This window comes from Mercenaria mercenaria, chromosome 6 (assembly GCF_021730395.1).
Source record: "Mercenaria mercenaria strain notata chromosome 6, MADL_Memer_1, whole genome shotgun sequence".
Taxonomy (NCBI): domain Eukaryota; kingdom Metazoa; phylum Mollusca; class Bivalvia; order Venerida; family Veneridae; genus Mercenaria; species Mercenaria mercenaria.
Window position 1 is genome coordinate 9,971,210 of NC_069366.1, and position 22,250 is coordinate 9,993,459.

General features: G+C 34.9%; 1 protein-coding gene across 1 annotated transcript in view; it reads right to left on the minus strand.

The window, feature by feature from the left end:
• Positions 1-6,056: 6,056 nt before the first annotated feature.
• The window catches only part of LOC123549702 (lipid scramblase CLPTM1L-like), an 83,939-nt gene continuing 67,745 nt past the window's right edge, over positions 6,057-22,250 (minus strand). The window contains exons 16-18 of the mRNA XM_053546622.1: positions 21,042-21,086; positions 18,080-18,195; positions 6,057-15,100 (exon numbers count right to left, since the gene is read on the minus strand). Coding sequence (XP_053402597.1) covers positions 15,016-15,100; positions 18,080-18,195; positions 21,042-21,086 — 246 coding nt within the window. The 3' untranslated portion in view covers positions 6,057-15,015. The remainder of the gene's footprint in view (positions 15,101-18,079; positions 18,196-21,041; positions 21,087-22,250) is intronic.

Sequence of the window (22,250 nt, forward strand, 5' to 3'; positions counted from 1 at the left end):
GTTGGATAACTGACGAAGGATGTAGTAACTTAATATTTGCAAGGTATTTATAAATGATTATTTTACATTGCTGATTCGTTATTTTATTTAACATTTACCGCAAATAAGTATCAGCCCATGTCAACAATTAAGAGGTTCGAAAGACGGTTCGACCACGATACTCACTATTTTCTTACCAGTAAACAACTACTGGGAGATCATCTGAAATAAGCCTCTCCACCTCTAACAAACAAAAAGGTGACCGTTATTTAAACAGGCCAGCTGTAGAATCTCCTTTTATTAATTGATATTAATATAATACAGGTCCCCTACCAGATTTATTCTTGTATGTCTTAACCCCATTTTGTACAAGAATTTTGATAATCATCCAAGTACATTCCACTGGTTTTGGACCTTGTTGATCATTTTCAAATTTGTCAGATTATGATTGGAAAGAATCAGATGCTGCCAGAATATACTAAAATCAGCCTTTGGTAATTATGCATGTGTTCTAGTCAAATGTTTGCTACAATGTAGAATTTGATTTAACCAGCAATGAATAAGCAAACACTCAGTGTTTTGCCTGCCTGAAGAGGAACACTTCATATTAATACAAGACATTTAGAAATGAAATATATTTTTTCGGTGTTCATGCGAAATGAACGACAGAATACAAATCCATGAATCGCACTAGCCGATCCACTTTTCTGGGGTTCATTTCGCATGATCTCCGAACAAAATTTAATTTATTTCTTATATTTACATTATATTTACTTTCCATTTGTTAACAAGTTTATGTTGTAAATTGCACATATTTTGTTTTATTTAACATTAAAATCAGATTCCCGGCCATTCTGTTCACCAGACGGAACAACTGTTACGTCATCTAAGGAACGTTCTCCCTCACTATATGCGGACGGCGTCAAAACTGCGGCCCGTCATCACTAAACAGCGTTGACGTGACGTCGGCGCCTTTCCTTTCGCTGTTCATACGAAATGAGCGTCATTATTTTCAATGGAAAAGAATAGGGTGAATGTAAATATTTGTATTTACTATTATACAATAAATAGACTGGTGTTATTTATATATTGGAAATATCCAGACTTTTATGTGCATATTATAAAAAAATCAATTTAATTATAGTATTAAACACACCTTCGAATCACTTAAACCAATTTAATTCGTTTGAAATATTTGAGGAGAAACATATTTAAGCAAGAGGCCAAGTATAATAAAGTAGAATTCGAGCAAAATTCTTTTATTACATAATGATTTTTTGATATAGGAATTTCTAATAATTTTATTTATCTTAAAAGTAATGATGTATTTATTGTAAATAAAATGTCTATCAACTGGCTCTGACACTTATAGTACTGGAAGCAATTGAATATTTTATCACTTTAATTTCTATTGTAACAGCTTCTTTAGCTGTTACTGACTTCCTGTTCATTCCGATGGTTCCTGATTAAGTCAGCAAAGCTATACCTTGAATGTGATAAGAAATGTTAATACGATTTCCCTTAAGCAATTTCGTATTTTTTCTTATGTAAATTATCGTCCCATTGGTTGTCAATCATTTTTTCTCTCAAAATATTGGTAAATTCAGTTTTGAAAAACGACTTTTTGTATATTTACTTTAAACAGTTAAGAAGACTGAGTTTTTTACACAGAGAAGAGACGGAACTCATATTGGTAGCAGAACGTTCGCATACTTAGGAATGTATGTTCACCATCTTTTATGACTGTTGCCAATTTAAGGCTGTTTCTCTATAAGTCTTCTACATAATACCTTTGGGACCCGTCCGCTTAGCTCAGTAGGGAGAGCGTTGGTCTACGGATCTCGGAGTCGCGAGTTCGATCCCCTGTTGGGGCGTATGTTTTCCGTGACGATTTGATAAAAGACATTGTGTCTGAAATCATTCGTCCTCCACCTCTGATAATTCATGTGAGGAAGTTTGCAGTTACTCGCGGCGAACAGATTTGTACTGGTACAGAATCTAGGAAGACTGGTTATGTTAACTGCCCGCCGTACAGTTGAAAAACGGCGTTAAACCCAAACCAAAAACACAAAACAAAAAATACATTTAGGACTTTATGATATAATATTGGACTATTATATTGATACTGATCGACATGTAAATTAAAACTGTAGGAACTTGAAGTTAGCTGTTTGGAGTTCTCTGCGAATAGATAAATATTACATGTTGCGCCACATGTTAGCTCTACCACTTTCCCAACTTTAGACGTGGCCAGCGTGTAGAAGTTCAACCCCAATCTGTCAACACTGACTGGCTCCGAACTCAAACAGTGACATACACTAGTTGTTCTGTTAGTTTAGACCAATCAGTGTGACTTTAATACGCATGCGTAAACATATTTTACGTGTTTAGGTAACTCCAGTGCAAACGAACCAAATACAGCCAGAGACAGACAAATTACAAAGCTAAAAACATTGCCTAACACTTCCTAACTTTCCATACCTGTGATCTCTGCATGAGAGCCTAGTTAGCAAATTTTTTTTATGGAAGCAATGCTTGATAATATATCATCCTTTTCACAGTGTCAAGCCTCTGTAAGCACCAGAAGTAAGGAAATATGCGGATGGTTTTTAAACCTCTTACTCACCTGTTGACGACAAACACAATTATGCAGTTTCAAAGCTGTAGTATTCAAGAAAAGTGAACGTAAACAAAAAAAAACACCAAGATACCACTTTTCTAAGTTAAAAAAGCCATGTTTCTGAAATTAATGAGAGATAATTACGGTTCTTATTCTACTTAGTACTCTAGTGATGATAAAATGTGTACACAGTTTCAAAGCAAAAGCTCTTAAATTATTCTTGAAAAGTGGAGCTAAACAAAACTTTAAAGCATTTAATTCCAATCTTCTAAGTACCGAAGGGCCATAATTCTAACAAAATGCAATTCAGAGTTATGTTTTTTTACTTACATACTCAACTAATGATGTTAATAAGCTTCAATAGTTTCAAAGTTATTGCTCTTATATATAACATATTCAAGTAAAAAGGACCTAAAAAGTATTTCAAGAAAGAAATTCCCTTTTTCAAGTAAATATAGGGTCATAATTCTGACAAAATGCAAATCAAGAGAAATGTTTCATGGTCTACGAACTCATCAGATGAAGATAAACAAGTCTGCCAAGTTTCTAAGCACACAAAAATGCCATCATTCTAAAACCTGCCGGTGAAATTTAAGGTTTTTAGCATTCATACTCGACAAGTTTCAAAACTATTGCTCTTAAGTAAAATGGACCTTAACGAAAAGTTTAAAAAAAAATCCATTTTTTTAAGTACAAATACGGCCTCAATTCTGACAAAATCAAATGAGATTTATGGTTCTTGACCAACATACTGCACTAATGTTGATAAACAAATCTGCAAACTTTCAAAGCTATAACTCTCACTTGTTTTTAGATAAAGCTGAACAAAAAAATAACCAAGAAATTCGAACTACAAAAGAGCAATAATTCAAACAAAAATGCAAGTGAGAGTTATGGTTCACTGGTGCTGATAAACTAGACACTATTTTTTACGAAAAATGTATGTCTCTAACCACTTAATACTCAGATATTGTAAAATGGCAAATATTAAGGGCCATATCTCCGGGGAAAACAAATTCAGTGAAGTGGTATCCCCATCGAACAGATTAAACAGGGTTCATACAGGCAAGCTCTAGTAAACATGAAGGACTTTTCAAGGAAAGTGTAAGCTAGTTTCAAGGACTTCTTTACGTAAGGGAGGATACTTACATTTTCAAATATGCAGCATTTAATATTCCCCTTACAGCAGAATTTTTGTTATAAACTAGCTGAACAATGTCACTGAAAATCTGGGAAAATGAACAACAGTTAAAGAAATAATCAACACTTTAATAAAACAAACTCCAAAGTTGAACACTGAATATATTTACAACTGTGAAAATCTTTTTGCAATCTCACTATCAGGAAGCATTGTTTGAAAATCTTATTTATTTCCTCATTGAACTTGTTTGAAGAATATTCCACAATGGCACGTAATGTCCCTATAGTTTCTGCTTTCAAAACATCATTTTTTGACACATTACTCCACATAGTTGTACATGACAGGCCAGTAATATTTGCGGTCGACAATACAGGCGCTAAGGTTTGTTTTCTATTTTGCTTTAATGAGTATCTAAGTCTTTGTTGAAGTAGTTAGCGAACATGTCAGTCATGGATTTCTCGCTCTTCCTGTATGTCTCCTTTTGCGCGAGATCGTAGGGCACTTTCACCCATCCCAGCAATGTCAATTTCTTTTCTGCAGGAACGGCAATACGCTTAGATTTTTTTTACGCATTCCCTCACCCAGGGATAAGTTTTGGACCACTCCCAATTAAAAACACACTTCCCAATACTGATAAACCATAAAACATGAAGAAAAAAACAAATTTCCAGGAAGATTTCCACAACCGCAAGAGAGGTTACGCTTATCTAATGTGTCTCTCTTTCATTCCCATTACTTTTCACTCCAATCTCTTCCTCCCCCGACTGTTCACTCCAATTTTCTTTAAGACAAGAGGGCCAAGATGGCCCTAGGTCGCTCACCTGAGAGACACACCATAACAGTGTAAACATGTTTGACCTAATGATTTCATGGAAACAAATATTCTGCCCAATTTTCATTAAGATTGGACCAAAAATGTGGTCTCTCGAGTTTAAACAAATAGTTTCTTTGATATGACCTAGTGACCTAGTTTTTTTACACCAGATGACCCATATTCAAACTTGACCTAGACTTCATCAAGGCAATCATTCTGACTAAATTTCATGAAAATCAATTGAAAAATACAACGTCTATCGCATATGCAAGGTTTTTCTTTGATTTGACCTAGTTACCTACTTTTTAACCCCACATGACCCATATTCGAACACGGCCTAGATTTCATCAAGGCAATCATTCTGACAAAATTTCATGAAGATCAACTGTAAAAATATAGCTCCTATCGCATACACAAGGTTTCTTTTTTTGACCTAGTGACCTAGTTTTTGACCCCAGATGACCCATATTCAAACGTGAACTAGAATTTATCAAGGCAATCATTCTGATCAAATTTCATCAAGATCAACTGAAAAATACAGCTTCTATCGCATACACAAGGGTTTTCTTTGATTTGGCCTAGTGACCTAGTTTTGACCCCAGATAACCCATATTCAAACTTGACTTAGATTTTATCAAGGCAATCATTCTGACTAAAATTCATGAAGATCAATTGAAAAATATAGCCTCTATCAAATACACAAGGTTTTTCTTTGATTTGACCTAGTGACCCAGTTTTTGATCCCAGATGACCCATTTTCAAAACTGGCCTAGATTTCATCAAGGTAATCATCCTGACCAAATTTCATGAAGATCAATTGAAAAATACAGCCTCTATCGCATACACAAGCTAAATGTTGACAGACAGACAGACGACAGACGCCGGACATCGAGCGGTCACAAAAACTCACCTGAGATAAAAACACAAAAATAATCTGGATTCTATACGAGTACTAACCTGTTCTCCGCAAGAATTATCAGAGGTGGAGGACGAATGATTTCAGACACAATGTCTTTTATCAAATCGGCACGGAGAACATACGCCCCGCCCGGGGATCAAACTCACGACCCCTTGATCTGTAGACCAACGCTCCCCCGATGCAGGCTGGCATGCATCAATGTCAGTGCAGCATCAATGTCCGGCAAATTATTCTTTTTTTACACAATATTCTTGGCATGCAAGATGAGCTTTGTGTTAAAGATTCAGAACTTATATTTGCTTATATTGTAGCCTTTTTGTGATGTTTTTCATATTGGAAATGAAAACAGAACACAATCAGTTAATTCAGTATTAATGTTTGATGACCAAAGTTTAACCAGTCAATCTGACACAGCAATGTGCCTAATGTAAACGAGTTATATCATTTTGATGTTGTAAGGCAATGTTATATTTGATTGTAACCTTTCATAAACAATTGTCAAGATAAGTCAAAGACCACTCTAGATGGATGCCCACACCCAGAACGTGTTCGTAATATTGTATGTTAATAGGAAAACAAATGCTTTTATTACTTTTCAGTTTTAATTGCACAGCACACAAATACGAAACAAGAAACAATCGTAATACATAACAATGAATGTCATGCTATGAAACGAGGAGAATATTTAATTGACTATCTAGTATATTTTACGGTATTTCTAACACTCTATTCATTTCGCATATTGCAGTGCACAGTGTGGCTGAAATATGTAAAACTTTCAGTTATTTATGATTTTTACATTGTATACATCCAACTGCTGAAACATGCAAATGAAGCATGCAAGTGTTGAAACATGCAAATGAAGTATGCAAGTCTTGAAACATGTATATGAGGTATGTAATTCTTGAAGCAACCAAACAAGATAGCCAAGTGTTGAAACATACAAATGAAGTATCCACCTAATGAAACATGCAGTTCCTTCCCATAAACATATTGAAAAACTCAGATTTCAAAAATGCAAGGGTACACATACCTATGTGTAGGATTTCATTTTACATTTGATTCTAACATCTGATTTACACATTTCTATAAAATAAAGGTAAAATAATTCAAATATAGGCATAATCAAGAACAAAAAAGGCAAAGATTTTGAGTCATAGAACAATTTTTCTCATCATACTACCATAATTTGAGCCGCGCCATGAGAAAACCAACATATTGGCTTTGCGACCAGCATGGATCCAGACCAGCTTGCACATCCGCGCAGTCTGGTCAGGATCCATGCTGTTCACTAATGGTTTCTCTAAATGCAAAAGGCTTTGAAAGCGAACAGCATGGATTCTGACCAGACTGCGCTGATGATCAGGCTGGGCTGGATCCATGCTGGTCGCAAATGCACTATGATGGTTTTCTCATGGCACAGCTCATTTCATACCAAATTACACCACAAATACTGTTACGTTGAAATTTAAAGCGACATGACCATGTGAAAAAGCAAATATAGTTATGGACACAGTTTGAATTGGTTACTGAGATATGATCTTACATTTAAAGACCACCAAAAAGCTGAAAACGGGGCATAACTTAAAACATGCAAAATATGGAACTTGTGCATTGCATGTCAGATAATCGCAGCATCAAGTGTGTACAATTCCATTAGTAGTTACTGAGAAACCAGATTATACACAAAAACTTAAACAAAACACGAGTCAGATACAGATGGAGAGGTGAGTGCAATAACTCTATCTATTCTTGGAATAGTCCAGCTAAAATTAAAAACATGTATATGTTCGTGCATCAAGATGTAATTATTTAGTGTATATGTCTGATATTGCACACCTATTAATATCTATATTTCTTGCGTATATGAATAACCTCAAAATATCAAACTTGTGTAGAAATAGTGTTTAAATGTTGTCTATCATATTTGAACTTTAATGAAAATTGTCTAATATTACATATATAATAATATAATTATTGTAATTACAGATGGAAGGCATTTGTTTACGAGAGCAAATTACGTGTAAGCGAGTATCTACAGTTGTATATACAGTGTGATCCATAGTATCTGATAACATTTTCTTAGGTCTATTGTTGTCTTCAAACACTTCTGCATGTAATCAACAAGCTTATTGTACACACAGTCCTATGTTTGAAATATTACTATTTTCAAATTGGAAAAGTCTGGTCCAAAAGACACCTATATTACCGATTTAAAAATTTACCAACTGGACTGGTGTCCCCTGCAGACTTCAGTCTTAGTGAAATTACAACTTTAAATGAATCTGTATCTGTAACTAGAAATATCCAAAGGAGATGATCGTCATCAGTGGAAAAGAATGTGATGTCATCAGTGGAAAAGGATAAGACATCATCTGTGGAAAAGGAAGTGACATCATCAGTGGAAAAGGATGTGACATTATCAGTGGAAAAGGAAGTGACATTATCAGTGGAAAAGGAAGTGACATCATCAGTGGAAAAGGAAGTGACATTATCAGTGGAAAAGGAAGTGACATCATCAGTGGAAAAGGAAGTCATGTCACAGTAGAAAAGGAAGTGACTTTGGGATTATTCTTTAAAATCATACATTACAAAAATGTTGAGTATCTTTAATAATGAAAATGAGTAAATATAAATAAACATGCTTCTTATCAAATAAAACTTCCAAGTGTGCATAATAACCCTGTCAGATTACACGTTATATGTAAAAATGTCGACAACAAATACATAGGATCTACTAAATGTCATCAGAAAACATGGATCATCCTGTGTTAACAAGAGGTATAGATAAGCACCAGTACAAGTGTACATATTATGTAACAAATACAAACAAATATCAATTTATATTTAATTACAGTAAACCTCGCTTATAAGGAACAGCTTGGGACCTCTAAAAATTGTTCCTTATAACCGAGGTTCCTTATATCCGTATAGCGAACTAGTTCCTTGTAACCGAGGTTTGTATAACGAACACAATTTGTATAGCAAACACTATTTGACTAACGTTTGAAAAGGGCTTACTCTCACACTTCGGACCGACCATGAATCTTTACGTGAGAAAGTTGCGAGTCTAGTACAGGTCCTTTCCTGGAGAGATGGTAAGGTCTACATGAATGTGGCTAAGATACTGTAAGTTATGTGAATAGGCATCAATACGAATATAAAATAAATGTTCAAATTTTTATTACAAAAATGTTAAATTAGACTACCCATTAAGATTAAATCTAGGGTGTTTTGACATACAGTGTATTGCGACTAGACAACGGCGCCAGACGTACGGATTAAAGTGTAAATTATACCTATAGTTTCCTACTGTCCATTTTAGCACCTGCCTTATTTTTTACAATTGGAAATTTGGTAAACTAGACTGTTTGCCATTGTTAATCACGCGTAATTAGCACATTTGTTTAGGACAGTATGACCGTGACCGTGACTGATTTTCGTTCACTATTATTAACATGAAATACCCTAATACATGTAGTTCTAGTACATAATTTTGAGTAAATATAAGTCTACTATCTTCTAGTATTTGGTAAATGTTAATGAAGCTATTATATATTTTCTTTTAATCGTATCCATGAATATCATAGAGATGAAATTATTTGTGTTTATTCATGTCCATGAAAGCGCGTGAAAGTGCTGGCGTTACTCTGACGTCATCAGCGATTCTGCTGTTTATTTCCCGGTTTTCAATTATTTTATTCTTTATGTCTGTTCGCTATAACCGAGGTGTTTTCCATTGAATTTCATACTTTGGACTGGAAAAAGTGTTCCTTATAACCGAATGTTCCTTATAACCGAGTTCCCTATAACCAAGGATTTTTACATTGAATAAAGAAGGAATTAGATCGGGGAATTGAAAACTGTTCCTTATAACCGAGTGTTCCTTATATCCGATCCTTATAAGTGAGGTTTACTGTATACAACTTTATGAAAGCCTGTTTCAGACACATATTGTATTGGAAAAAAAAGACACATTAAAATTTTAAGCAAAACAGAATCAGTTCGAGGAACATTCAACAAAACAGTCATAACAAACAATTTTGATATCTGGATGAAAAGTCGTAGTTTTACAATGAATGACTAGACATAATTTTAACAAACTAAACTTGCCCTCCTTTCTCCCTTAAAAAGGTGGGAAAAGCATTCAAGGTCACCAACATTAACTGCTGGGCTCTGCTTTCCATGTAAGATTTTTTTTTTCAAAATGTATATTCATGCAACAAAAACAATTGTTGTTCTTTTATAAAACAAAGCAACAAGTATAAGAACAAAGACACAAATTAAGCAATATTATAATCTTCCTTAACAATACAAAACAAATAAAATATGTAAAACAATATAAGCTGATTTTTGGTTCAAAAATAAATTTGGAACTAGTGAGGGACAAAACCCCAACCAACACAACTCCTAGACAAAACCCCTCCTGCTCAATCTAACCAGAATCACCCCTTTGACATTGTTAAATTAAAACTTTAATTAGAAACAACAAAAATAATCATCAATTTTATATAGAATACAGTAAATATCTGGCTATAATTGACAAATATCGAAAAGGGGATTTTGTACACCCAAGGGGATTTTATCCAGGGGAAGCAGGTAGTTTTGTCTGCGCTCCATCTGAAATACTTATGTGGGATTTCAAAGATCCCTAGATTATTTAACACTTAAACTATTGAACTATCCTAGATGATATATTCACTTACAGCATATATAGTATACTAAATACTGTCATTTTTTCTAAATGCCAATATTGCATGCAGTCTTAACAGGCTGAACAGTCAAATGCTAAATAAAACTGATAAAGATGGAAACATTGTTTCAAAATTAAATTGTAAGACTCTTTTGGGTCATGGAAATTTTCCGACTGTATTATGTAAAGTTATAAAACGTTTTGTTAAAAGAAGTTATGACCCAACTGTTTTGAGACACACCACATGATTGTTATTCAGCCATTTTACAGTTGGACGCTATGCTTTCTTCTTTGACTGTAACTGATGGAACAGGTGGGTGACGCTATCGTAGGTAGTTCTTAAATCCGACCAGGACTGAGCTGCTTTGATTTCCGTCTTCTCCCCTGTTTCGTCAGGCCATTAACGGTGTTTCCCTTGTTGCCCCGTCTTCCGCAAAGGCATTGAGTACATGCGTTTTAGGTTCTTAAGGATTGCTTTTTATGTAAATATGCAAGAGCATTTTGTGTTTTACATAACATGCCTTTTATTGCCATTGCGTATGTTTGGGTTTCACTTGGCGGGATAACTTTTATTTACATTGTCCTGTGACTTTGGAACATGGTGAGGGTAAGAGTGAGGTCGCTTTGCCACTGACCGTTCCAAGGTGGTGCACCACTCTGTTCCTTCATTTGTTTGATTTGCCTAGTGTGTTAGCTTTGTGTGAAATGGTCTTGTGCACAACCGCATGCTGGTTTGTTTTTTGGAGAGGCTGCATATTTGGAACATGGCTTTCCCTGTTGGGATATTTATCCTTGTTTTTCAGCTTTCAATCTGCTTATCAATAAATAAACTGAAATCTAGATGAATGTTTCAATGAATTTCATAAAACTGATTTGCAATTTTATAATAATCAAACTTGTAATATCATAATAATTTGCTTTGCAATTAAAATATGAGCCGTGCCATGGGAAAACCAACATAGTGGCTTTGCGACCAGCATGGATCCAGACCAGCCTGTGCATCTGCGCAGTCTGGTCAGGATCCATGCTGTTTGCTAACGGTTTCTCTAATTGCAGCAGGCTTTAAAAGCGAACAGCATGGATCCTGACCAGACTGCGTGGATTTGCAGGCTGGTCTGGATCCATGTTGGTCGCAAACCCACTATGTTGGTTTTCTCATGGCACGGCTCAATATTAATTTGATCTGCAATATCATCATAATCTGACTCTGGCAATTGCATAATTATCTCATTGGCAATGTCATGATAATTCAATTGACAGGACTTACTTTCATAATAGGATTTATTCAGAAAAGATGACTGAATAATGAAAAAACCTTTATCAACACTACTTAGACAAGAATTTGTTAACAACAAACCCCGCCTCTGAACATTTTTCACAAAACATATTGCATGCCAACATGCAACACAGAAAACAGTAAATAAATCATACCTTTATAACTATCATATTATTCATTAAGATGTTACGTAGTTTGAAAATGTCTGAAAATCTATTATTAGTGAATGCTTTCAAATGTTGGTATTTGTATTTCAACGATTTAATGTGATTTTATTTTATTTTATTTTAATTGGTTAGAAAATATAAATAAAAAGAAATATTATAGTGGAAGCAACTTGACCCCGATAGTTGACCTTTGCATTATAATACATAATTAGGCACAACCTATTATTGAAAAGGAGTGTACGTAAAACACTTCATCTCTCTGCATTCATAAATTTAAAGTTGACGTAGATTTATCGTTATGTAGATTTACTGCAGTGGTGTAAAGGCTTGAATTCACAAATTTATATTTCCATTTTCTCGTGCCACTCGTGTTATTTTCAACAAAACTTCTTTGACATGTAAATATAAATTAATGTATTGGAAAGTTTTAACTGATCAAATGTAAGTATATATACTTTGATACTGCACTGTTTACAAACTAATTCCATATAAATATACACAGCTACCTTAAGCACACATTATTTTTACAATGAAATAATCGATATGAATAATCAGCCTAAGGTCAACCATCGTGGTCAAGCTGCAACTACTATATAATGAAATGTCTTATATGAAAGGGAGGTAATTAACAAACAAATCCAATGATTGATATTTGTATGATTTTCAAGTCAATAAATATCGAAAACAATTTAAAGCAATCAAAATCTTGATGCTGGCTATGCCTAAACAAAATAGTGAAAATAACAAAAACAAAGAATAAAACACCTATAGATAAAGCTGATGCACCAAATAATGTAAAGAATTTGGTATCTCTTTCTGTAAGAATAACTCCTCTGTTGTGATTTTATTTCAAATATATCCTAAACACGAAATGTCCCCCTTGATACATTCAGTAATTGCACAAGAAACAGAAATTATTTGTTCACTGTAAACAAAAGTTCTACTGTTCTGGTTCACTGTGACCTTGACCTTTGACCTATTGACCTAAAATTCTACAGGGGTCATCTGCTGGTCATCATCAACCTCCCTATTAAGTTTTGTGATCCTAGGCCCAAGCGTTCTCAAGTTACTGTCCGGAAAGCATTTAACTGTTTCGGGTCAATGTGACCTTGACCTTTGGCCTACTGACCTCAAAATCTATAGGGGTCACCTACTGGTCATGACAAACATCCCTATCAAGTTTCATGATCCTAGGCCCAAGCGTTCTTGAATTATCGTCCGGAAACCGTTTTGCTGTTCCTGGTCAATGTGACCTTGACCTTTGACCTACTGATCTCAAAATCAATAGGGGTCATCTGCTGGTCATGACCAATTTCCCTATCATCTTTGATGATCCTAGGCCCAAGCGTTCTTGAGTTATCATCCGGAAACCGTTTAACTGTTCAGGGTCACTGTGACTTTGACCTTTGACATACTGATCTCAAATTCATTAGGGGTCATCTGCTGGTGATGATCAACCTCCCTATCAACTTTCATGATATTAGGCCCAAGCATTTTTGAGTTATCATCCGGAAACGGATTGGTCTACATTCCGACCGACCGACCAACCGACATCTGCAAAACAATATACCCCTCCTTCTTCGAAGGGGGGCATAAAAATGTATATCAAATTTGTTGAGTACATGAAATACATTGTATTTATCAACTGAAGATGTTCCCAATCACTAAGGAACCAATGTAACATGATTTTTTTTTTAACACAAAAGTGATGTACGAAAATAGTATTTAACACTACATAATGGGCCAATTCATTTAATTTTGAGGCATACACTATTTCACTGGTGGCAGCTGGCTTGGAATTTATTTAACTTCCTGGCAGTGTCCTTATCCAGCATTTGCTGATGTGCTCTGGTCTTACAAGATAATCTGTGATTAATCTCATATATTTCCATGACATCATTTCGGATAAACACTTGAAACTTTAGGGTTAATACCAGTGAAGGTAGAAAACAAAAAATCAAGAGAAAGATTTCTCTTAGACTAACTTGAAACAAACTGTATATTACATATTTCTCATGTTTGTACCCGTACTGCAACATCATTGCTGAGGTTATTTAACCCTTACCCTGCTATATTTCTATAATGGACTGGTCCATCTTTCAATTTGGACAGTACCACTTACTATTCAAAGGGGTTTTCACTGAAAATTTACTGACTGAAAAGCGAACAGTGCAGACTATGATGTGCAGGCTGATCTTGGTCTGCACTGGTCGCAAAGGCAGAATCATCTGCCACCAGCAGGCTAAGGGTTAAGAAATTGTATATGCCCCATTTTTATAATCCTCTATAATGAAAGGTTATATCTGCTACTTACATCCTATCTACTATATAACGGTATCTAAAATCACTTTATATGCTATATGAAAAGGTTGACAGAATCTTTTTCTTCCATAGATATTTCTAAAACTGACAAAATTGGGTTGTTAGTAACAGATAAGACCTTACATCATTTACAAAATGTCACTTTGGGTTTATTTGTTTGTTTGTTTTGGGTTTAACGCCGTTTTTCAACAGTATTTCAGTCATGTAACGGCGGGCAGTGTACTTAACCTGTGTTCCTGGATTCTGTACCAGTACAAACCTGTTCCCCGCAAGTAACTGCCAACTTCCCCACATGAATTATCAGAGGTGGAGGACTAATGATTTCAGATACTTTGGGTTTAAAAAACTGGGTCACAGAATAATGATTTCATGTTCAATTTACAGCCCTTTTAATGTTGTTTCTAACAATGTATGTGTAATAAAAGCCTATAAGTAACAACTGTGACCTTATATTTCTAGGACGTTGATATTTAAGAAATTAAACACATTTACTTCCCTCAACTACACCATTAACAGTTTGACCTGACAGAGTGAAACCTCTGCTGGATGAAATATAGTAAATGAAAATAGTTCCTTATAAAATAGTTCCCTAGTCCTTATAAAACAGTTCCATATAAATCGGATTGTTACTGACAAGGTTTCTTCTGGCAGTGATTTTTGTTGTTGTCACTTTGGGAAAAGTTCCGGTACCGACTGAATTGGGAAGAATGACGCAGCACTGGCCTGTACTTATCATAAAATTGCAAGCAAGGGATCATTAATAACTGCAAAGATAAAATTTCTTTTGCATGTACAAGTCAATACAATACCAAACCACTAGACAATTTGACCAGCTTTTTGCCTTTTGGGAATTTTTTCTGCTTGAAAATTAGGAAAAATTGTCATTTTTTAAATTGGGAAAAGGTCCTTTTACCCGTACTTAATAAAGAAAGAAAAAAAATCGCTGACTTCATTAACTAACCTTAAAAATCTCAGTATTTTCAATGTTGGTCATCTACAGAGATTGTATTGTAGATGACTTTGGATAAAAATATCAACTTGTATTCTTCTAATATAATAATATATAATAAATAAGATATTTCTGTTATTCTTTCTTTGGTTTTTCTGTAACTGCATCATCAAATGATTGGCCATATTCATTCACACGGGCTTTGTCAACTGGATAAAGCCTGAAAATATAAATACAAATGTAAAAGTAATTTCTATAAAGTAAAGTTTTATCCTAAATAATAACAGATATGTGTCCATAAGACACAGGTGCCCCCACTTCCTGTTACTATATGGTCATGTTACTTGTCGACAATGCAAGACGTAGTGAACTTTTATATTACCTTGGAATGGAGGTAAGAGTGATCAGGTGTGCAGGGTTGTGGTGAAATTGTACTTGGCCTGTATTTAGTGTACTGAAATTTCAACATTCCAAGAGAAACAGAACACACAACCATATTTTAGGTCAAAAAGGGAATATAACTCCATCAAAAATTAATGAATTATAAACAAAATTGAACTTGGCCTTGATATTATAATCATAACACTATGTCCCATAAATTAATTCAACCCAGTCATCCTTTGAAAAGTTATTGAATGGCAATCACCAATTTGCAACATCTTAAGTCCGAAAAAAAAACATAACTCTGACAAATATGAGAACAAGTTAGTTCTGGTAAAGAATCCAGGAACACTGGTTAGGTTAAATGTCTACCTTTCATTCATGTGAAAAAGTTGGCAGTTACCTGCAGAGAAAAAGTTAGTTCTAGTAGAGAATCCAGGAACACTGGTTAGGTTAACTGCCACCATTGCACAATTGATATACTATTGAAATATGGCCTAATAAACCTTATCATGCTGGACATGATTGGTTCTGCCTTTGTGACCAGTGTTGATCATGATCAGCCTGCACATCTTTACAGTCTGATCATGATCTGCACTGTTCGCTATTCAGTCAGTGAGATACACTGAGAGAGGACCGTACAAGTATGTTACAGACCAAGCTTGAAGAAGATCGATCAAGTGGTTCGACATGAGAAATAGCTGTTTGAAGGTTTTTCTATTTTTAGCCCTGGCAGCCCCTAAACACGCCAAGCTAAACCATCTGAACAAACTTGAGAAAAGTGCAGGCTAAAATGCTTCTAGCCAAGTTTGTTGTAACTTTGAACAAGTGTTTAAGAGTAGAAGTTTAAATGAAATTGTGAATGCAGGATGATGAACGATTGATGCTGGATTGTCCACCTATACTAATAGCTCACATTGAACAAGTGAAAATAAAAAACCAAAATTTAAGATTTGTACAAGTATCTATGACATATTACATGACACAAACAAAGGCATGTAATAACAAGACATTAGATACAAAGTACTAAGTAACATTAATTTATCTAAATTCTATATTTCTATACATTATCCTGCCTTTCCCCCATATAATACTGAAATTGTTTTAAAGATTTGATTATGTTTAGTTAATAGAAGCAATTCCAGTATCACTATTTCTAAAATAACGTGAGTAAATAAAGGATTTCAAAGTAAATAGAGCATGAACGAAATTAAATAATCTATGCAGGGGGGACGAAATGACCAAAACATGGACGAGTTGACTGAATATTTCAAGAGAGGGGACGAAATTACCACATTTGGGGGGAGAATTACCAAAACGGGGACAGGTTGACTAGGGACGAGTTGACTTGATATACCCTATGTACATGTACTCAGTTACTCTGTGTGTATACAGTTGCATATACACGTATTTCCATGTGGAGTGCTGGATGTGTGGCTCTGTTCTTTGAGCGTGACTGTTCCTGTTGGACTTTTGTCCTTGTTTTGTTTGCGGAAATCTGCTAAATAACATTAGAGAAGTGACCAAGAATTCACCCTTCAGTGGGTGACATGATAATTACACTCAATATTAACTACCAAGCCCAAATGATGTTGTCAATCAGGGGGTGATTATACTTGTTCACCCTGTCCAAATGTGACAATAAGTTTTAGCAATTTATAATAACATCTATGACTCACTATTTTCTTACCAGTAAACAACTACTGGAGGATCATCAGAAATAAGACTCACCACCTCTAATAAACAAAAAGGTGGCTGTTATTTAAACATGCCAGCTGTAGAAACTTCTTTTATTGACTGATTTATTCTCATACACTCATCTTAACCCTACTGTACAAGAATCAGAACATTCCACTGATTTTGGACCCTGTTGATCATTTTCAAAATTGTTAGATTGCAAATAATCATCCGGCCCCGTGTTCACAAAACATTTTTCGGTCTTAGCTGTGTTTGAGTTTGAAATTTTGATATCAGTTTTACTAAAACTTCAAGGTTAAATTCCAACTGAGACTGACCATCAATACTGAACAGCCACTTGAAAATAGTTATTAACATAATTTTAGGTTTAAACATGCTATTTAGATATAAATGACAAATAAACTCAGCTGAGACTGAAAATGTTTTGAGAACACGAGGTCAGGTGCTGCAGGAGTGTACTGAAATCAGCCTTAGGTAGTTATGCATATTCTGGTCAGATTTTTTTCTACAATGTAGAATTTGATTTTACCAGGATTTTTCAAAATGACAGAATATACTTAGAAAATTCAGCAAATGAAAAAAGACTGGTTTGTGTGTTTAATGTTTTTGCTAGGCTGAATTGAAAAGTGGACCTCACGTAAGTTCTCATAAAGGGAGTCTGTGGTTAAATCTTAATTTTGGTTACAATTTTTAAAATATAAATTTTTCTACAATGTAGATTCTACTGAAACTTCCCACATTCGTACATTAAATATTGTGGTATACTATGATGAAATAAAATGTATGTACATGCTCTTGAGATATTTGCCCACTATTAAAGAGATCTGTGCATTTCAAGCTGATTTTAAGACATAATCTAGAATAATTTCATTTGTCAAAACTTGTAATATCATAATTATGTTACCCTTAGAAAGGTAGTAACATTGTTGTTTTAATATCTAGTAACATTGTTGTTTTAATATTTTGTAACATTGTTGTTAAAACCACAACAGAAACGGAAATACAAGCTTTGTTCTATGTTATCCAAATTAATGATGTTACACCATTACCTCTGACTTACAAAACATGCAGACTACCTTAATAAATATGGAAATATAAAATTTGTTAAATAATGACTAACCATCTTTGGTAGAGGTAAACAACAAACACAAGGTCATCCCTAAAGCAGGCAAGCCTGTGAGCTGTCGGCATGGTGATGATGAATGCAAATATATCATCTATGAACGTATTGAACGCCTGAAAAGATAACAACATCAATAACAGCAGTGGGTCTAGTCAATTACTTCAAGCATAATTATGACATATCATTTAGAACACAAGTGTGGTAACAGGTATGTCAGAATTTCTCGTAAAAGAGCATTAAGACGTCAATTATGGCATCAAATTGATACATCATATCTGTTTGATTACTATTCATATAAATGACGTCCAACATTAATATTATCAAAATACTTCAATGCGCATGTAAGAATAAAAACAATCAAGGCATTCTTTTGGTTTATCATTTAATTTACGACAGTTTATCATTCAGGTGCTTGGATATTTAGACACTCGGGCTCATGGTTCAATTCCTTTGCATCTGAACTCTGAACCATGATAAATCAATTGACAGACCATAAATCTTTATCATTTTAGAAGTAAATGCACTGTTTTACAAATTCACTTAAGGTACCGATCCACAAATAAGCAAGTTCTATATAACAGTGCTACTGAAATATATCAGAAATTGATGCCTGGTAAGCTCAATTAATTTGGTATCATTTGAAAGCGTATTGTCTACTGAAAAAGAAAATATAAATTACATGACAAAAAATATGTTAAAGGGAATTTTTTTTTTTACTTTATAGTTTTCAATGATGCTTCAACAGTAATCCAGTTATTACAGTGTATCATTTCACAGTCAAAATCATGACTGTACTGTGATTCATGCATATTATTTACGGTCATCTTATTTACTAATTCTTGTTCAGCAGACACAACTCTTTCAAAAGATACCAAAAAACAAGGGGTCACCAGGCATCAAAATTTTACCTACCGGTATTTGTGGTAAACCCAAGTCACAGTATATCAGTACAAAAACAAGAGGACCATGATGGTCCTGAATCGCTCACCTGTTCCCACATGACCCAGTTTTGAGTATGACGTCGTTTTTTCTATTATTTGACATAGTGACCTAGTTTTTGAGCTCATGTGACCCAGTTTTGAATTTGATCTAGATATTATCAAGATAAAAATTCTGACCAATTTTCATGAAGTTCCATTGAAAAATATAGCCTCTAGAGAGGTCAAAAGGTTTTTCTATTATTTGACCTATTGACCTAGTTTTCAAAGATACGTGACCCTGTTTTGAACTTGACCTAGATATCATCAAGGTGAACATTCTCACTAATTTTCATGAAGATCTCATGAAAAATATGGCCTCTAGAGAGGTCACAAGGTTTTTCTATTTTTATACCTACTGGACTAGTTTTTGACCGCATGTGACCCAGTTTCGAAACTGACCTAGTTACCATCAAGGTGAACATTCAGACCACTTTTCATGAAGATCTATTGAAAAATATGGCCTCTAGAGCGGTCAAAAGATTTTTCTAATTTTAGACCTACTGACCTAGTTTTTGACCACAGTTGACCCAGTTTCAAACTTGACCTATATATCATCAAGATGAACAGTCAGACCAACTTTCATACACATCCCATGAAAAATATGGCCTCTAGAGAGGTCACAAGGTTTTTTCATTATTTGACCTACTGACCTACTTTTTGAAGGCACGTGACCCAGTTTCGAACTTGACCTAGATATCATCATGATGAACATTCTGACCAATTTTTATGAAGATCCATTCGAAAGTATGGCTTCTAAAGCGGTCACAAGGTTTTTCTATTTTTAGACCTACTGACCTAGTTTTTGACCGCACGTGACCCAGTTTCGAACTTGACCTAGATATCATCAAGATGAACATTCAGACCAACTTTCATACAGGTCCCATGAAAAATATGGCCTCTAGAGAGGTCACAAGGTTTTTCTATTATTTGACCTACTGACCTAGTTTTTGACGGCATGTGACCCAGTTTCCAACTTGACCTAGATATCATCAAGGTGAACATTCTGACCAATTTTCATGAAGATTTTGTGAAATATATGGCCTCTAGAGAGGTCACAAGGTTTTTCTATTTTTAGAACTACTGACCTAGTTTTTGACCGCACGTGACCCAGTTTTGAACTCGACCTAGATATCATCAAGGTGAACATTCTGACCAATTTTCATAAAGACCCAATGAAAAATGTGACCTCTAAAGTGGTCACAAGGTTTTTCTATTATTTGACCTACTGACCTAGTTTTTGATGGCACATAACCCAGTTTCGAACTTGACCCAGATATCATCAAGGTGAACATTCTGACCAATTTTCATGAAGATCTTGAGAAATATATGGCCTCTAGAGAGGTCACAAGGTTTTTCTATTTTTTGACCTACTGACCTAGTTTTTGACCGCACGTGACCCAGTTTCGAACTTGACCTAGATATCATCAAGGTGAACATTCTGACCAATTTTCATAAAGACCCCATTAAAAATGTGACCTCTAGAGTGGTCACAAGGTTTTTCTATTATTTGACCTACTGACCTAGTTTTTGACGGCACGTAACCCAGTTTCGAACTTGACCTAGATATCATCAAGGTGAACATTCTGACCAATTTTCATGAAGATTTTATGAAATATATGGCCTCTAGAGAGGTCACAAGGTTTTTCTATTTTTAGACCTACTGACCTAGTTTTTGACCGCACATGACCCAATTTCGAACTTGACCTAGATATCATCAAGGTGAACATTCTGACCAATTTTCATAAAGACCCCATGAAAAATGTGACCTCTAGAGTGGTCACAAGCAAAAGTTTACGCACGGACGCACGCACGGACAGACGGACGACGGACGCTGCGCGATCACAAAAGCTCACCTTGTCACTTTGTGACAGGTGAGCTAAAAATGCAACAAGAAGCTTCAACGAACATTTCTACGGCAACCCAATTTTCATAAAAAATCTAACTTTAAAGGTGGTCATGGAATACAATTTTATGCATACCTTATACATAAAGGCTCTCCAAGGTAGATGAGCAACTGATTTCAGCTGAAACAGAAAGAAACAACATTACATTTTCCCGTCATAAAGATACTCCCTCAGTTTCTGTGAAAACACAGACTATGTTCATTTACTCACATTCTTGATAAAATAAAAATATCTTTCATTGTGAAACAGCTGATATGAAATTACAGTGTGAAAGCCTTTTAACCCTTACCCTACTAAATTTCTAAAATGGAAAGTTCCATCATTCAATTTGGGCAGTACTACTTATTATTTGAAGGGGTGTTCACTGAAAATTTACTGACTGAATAGCGAACAGTACTGGTCACAAAGCCAGAATCAATTGCCGGCAGCAGGCTAAAGGTTAAAGTATTTAGACAAACATAAGCAAAATGTCAACTTTGCTCATCATCTCAAAATTGTCTTGGTAAAAATTTTGTTAGTTTATTTTGTTTTTGTTGCGTTTAACGTTGAACTGACACAATAAAAGGTCATATGGCCCAGCTTTGATGGTGAAGGAAGACCCCAGGTGCAACTCCGTGCATTATTCCATCATGGATCATTCAGTGGGCATGTTGGTGGTACCACCAACCTTCTGTCAACCAGCTGGGCGGCTTCTTCACATAGAGAATTCAACGCCCATAGAAAGACTTAAACCCGCAACAGTGAGGGTCAAGTCCGTGACATTAACCACTCGACCTGTTTAGAGGCACCAAGAATATACTTTGGTAATAATTCATGACATTCCATAGTGTACAATTGACCTATTCTGTCAGCTATCGATCAGTCACAGTATAATAATTCAAATACTAACACAACCCGTTTCATTTCCCTATTAAACAAAGAAGGCTAAAAACTGTGTTTTACTAAACAACAATTCATTTTTCTGATGTCATAACTATTACGTCATAGCGTTAAAAAGGCATAGCGGCGCGCTGGAAAAGAAACCAACAGAAAACAGGCAAATATTCAATGGGAGTCGTCATGGATGTATTTTAAAATCCTTGGTAACCTGTTAGAATCGAAATAATATATCTCATTTAGTTATTTGATCTTGAATATAATCATTGACATTCAGATGCATATCATTATATCACTCAGGCTGCACCCTCATGATATAATTCCTTCGCATCTGAACTCCAAACAATGATTTTATTCAGCGATAAATCATCAATACATCCCAGATAGAACACATCACTTTAATTGCTT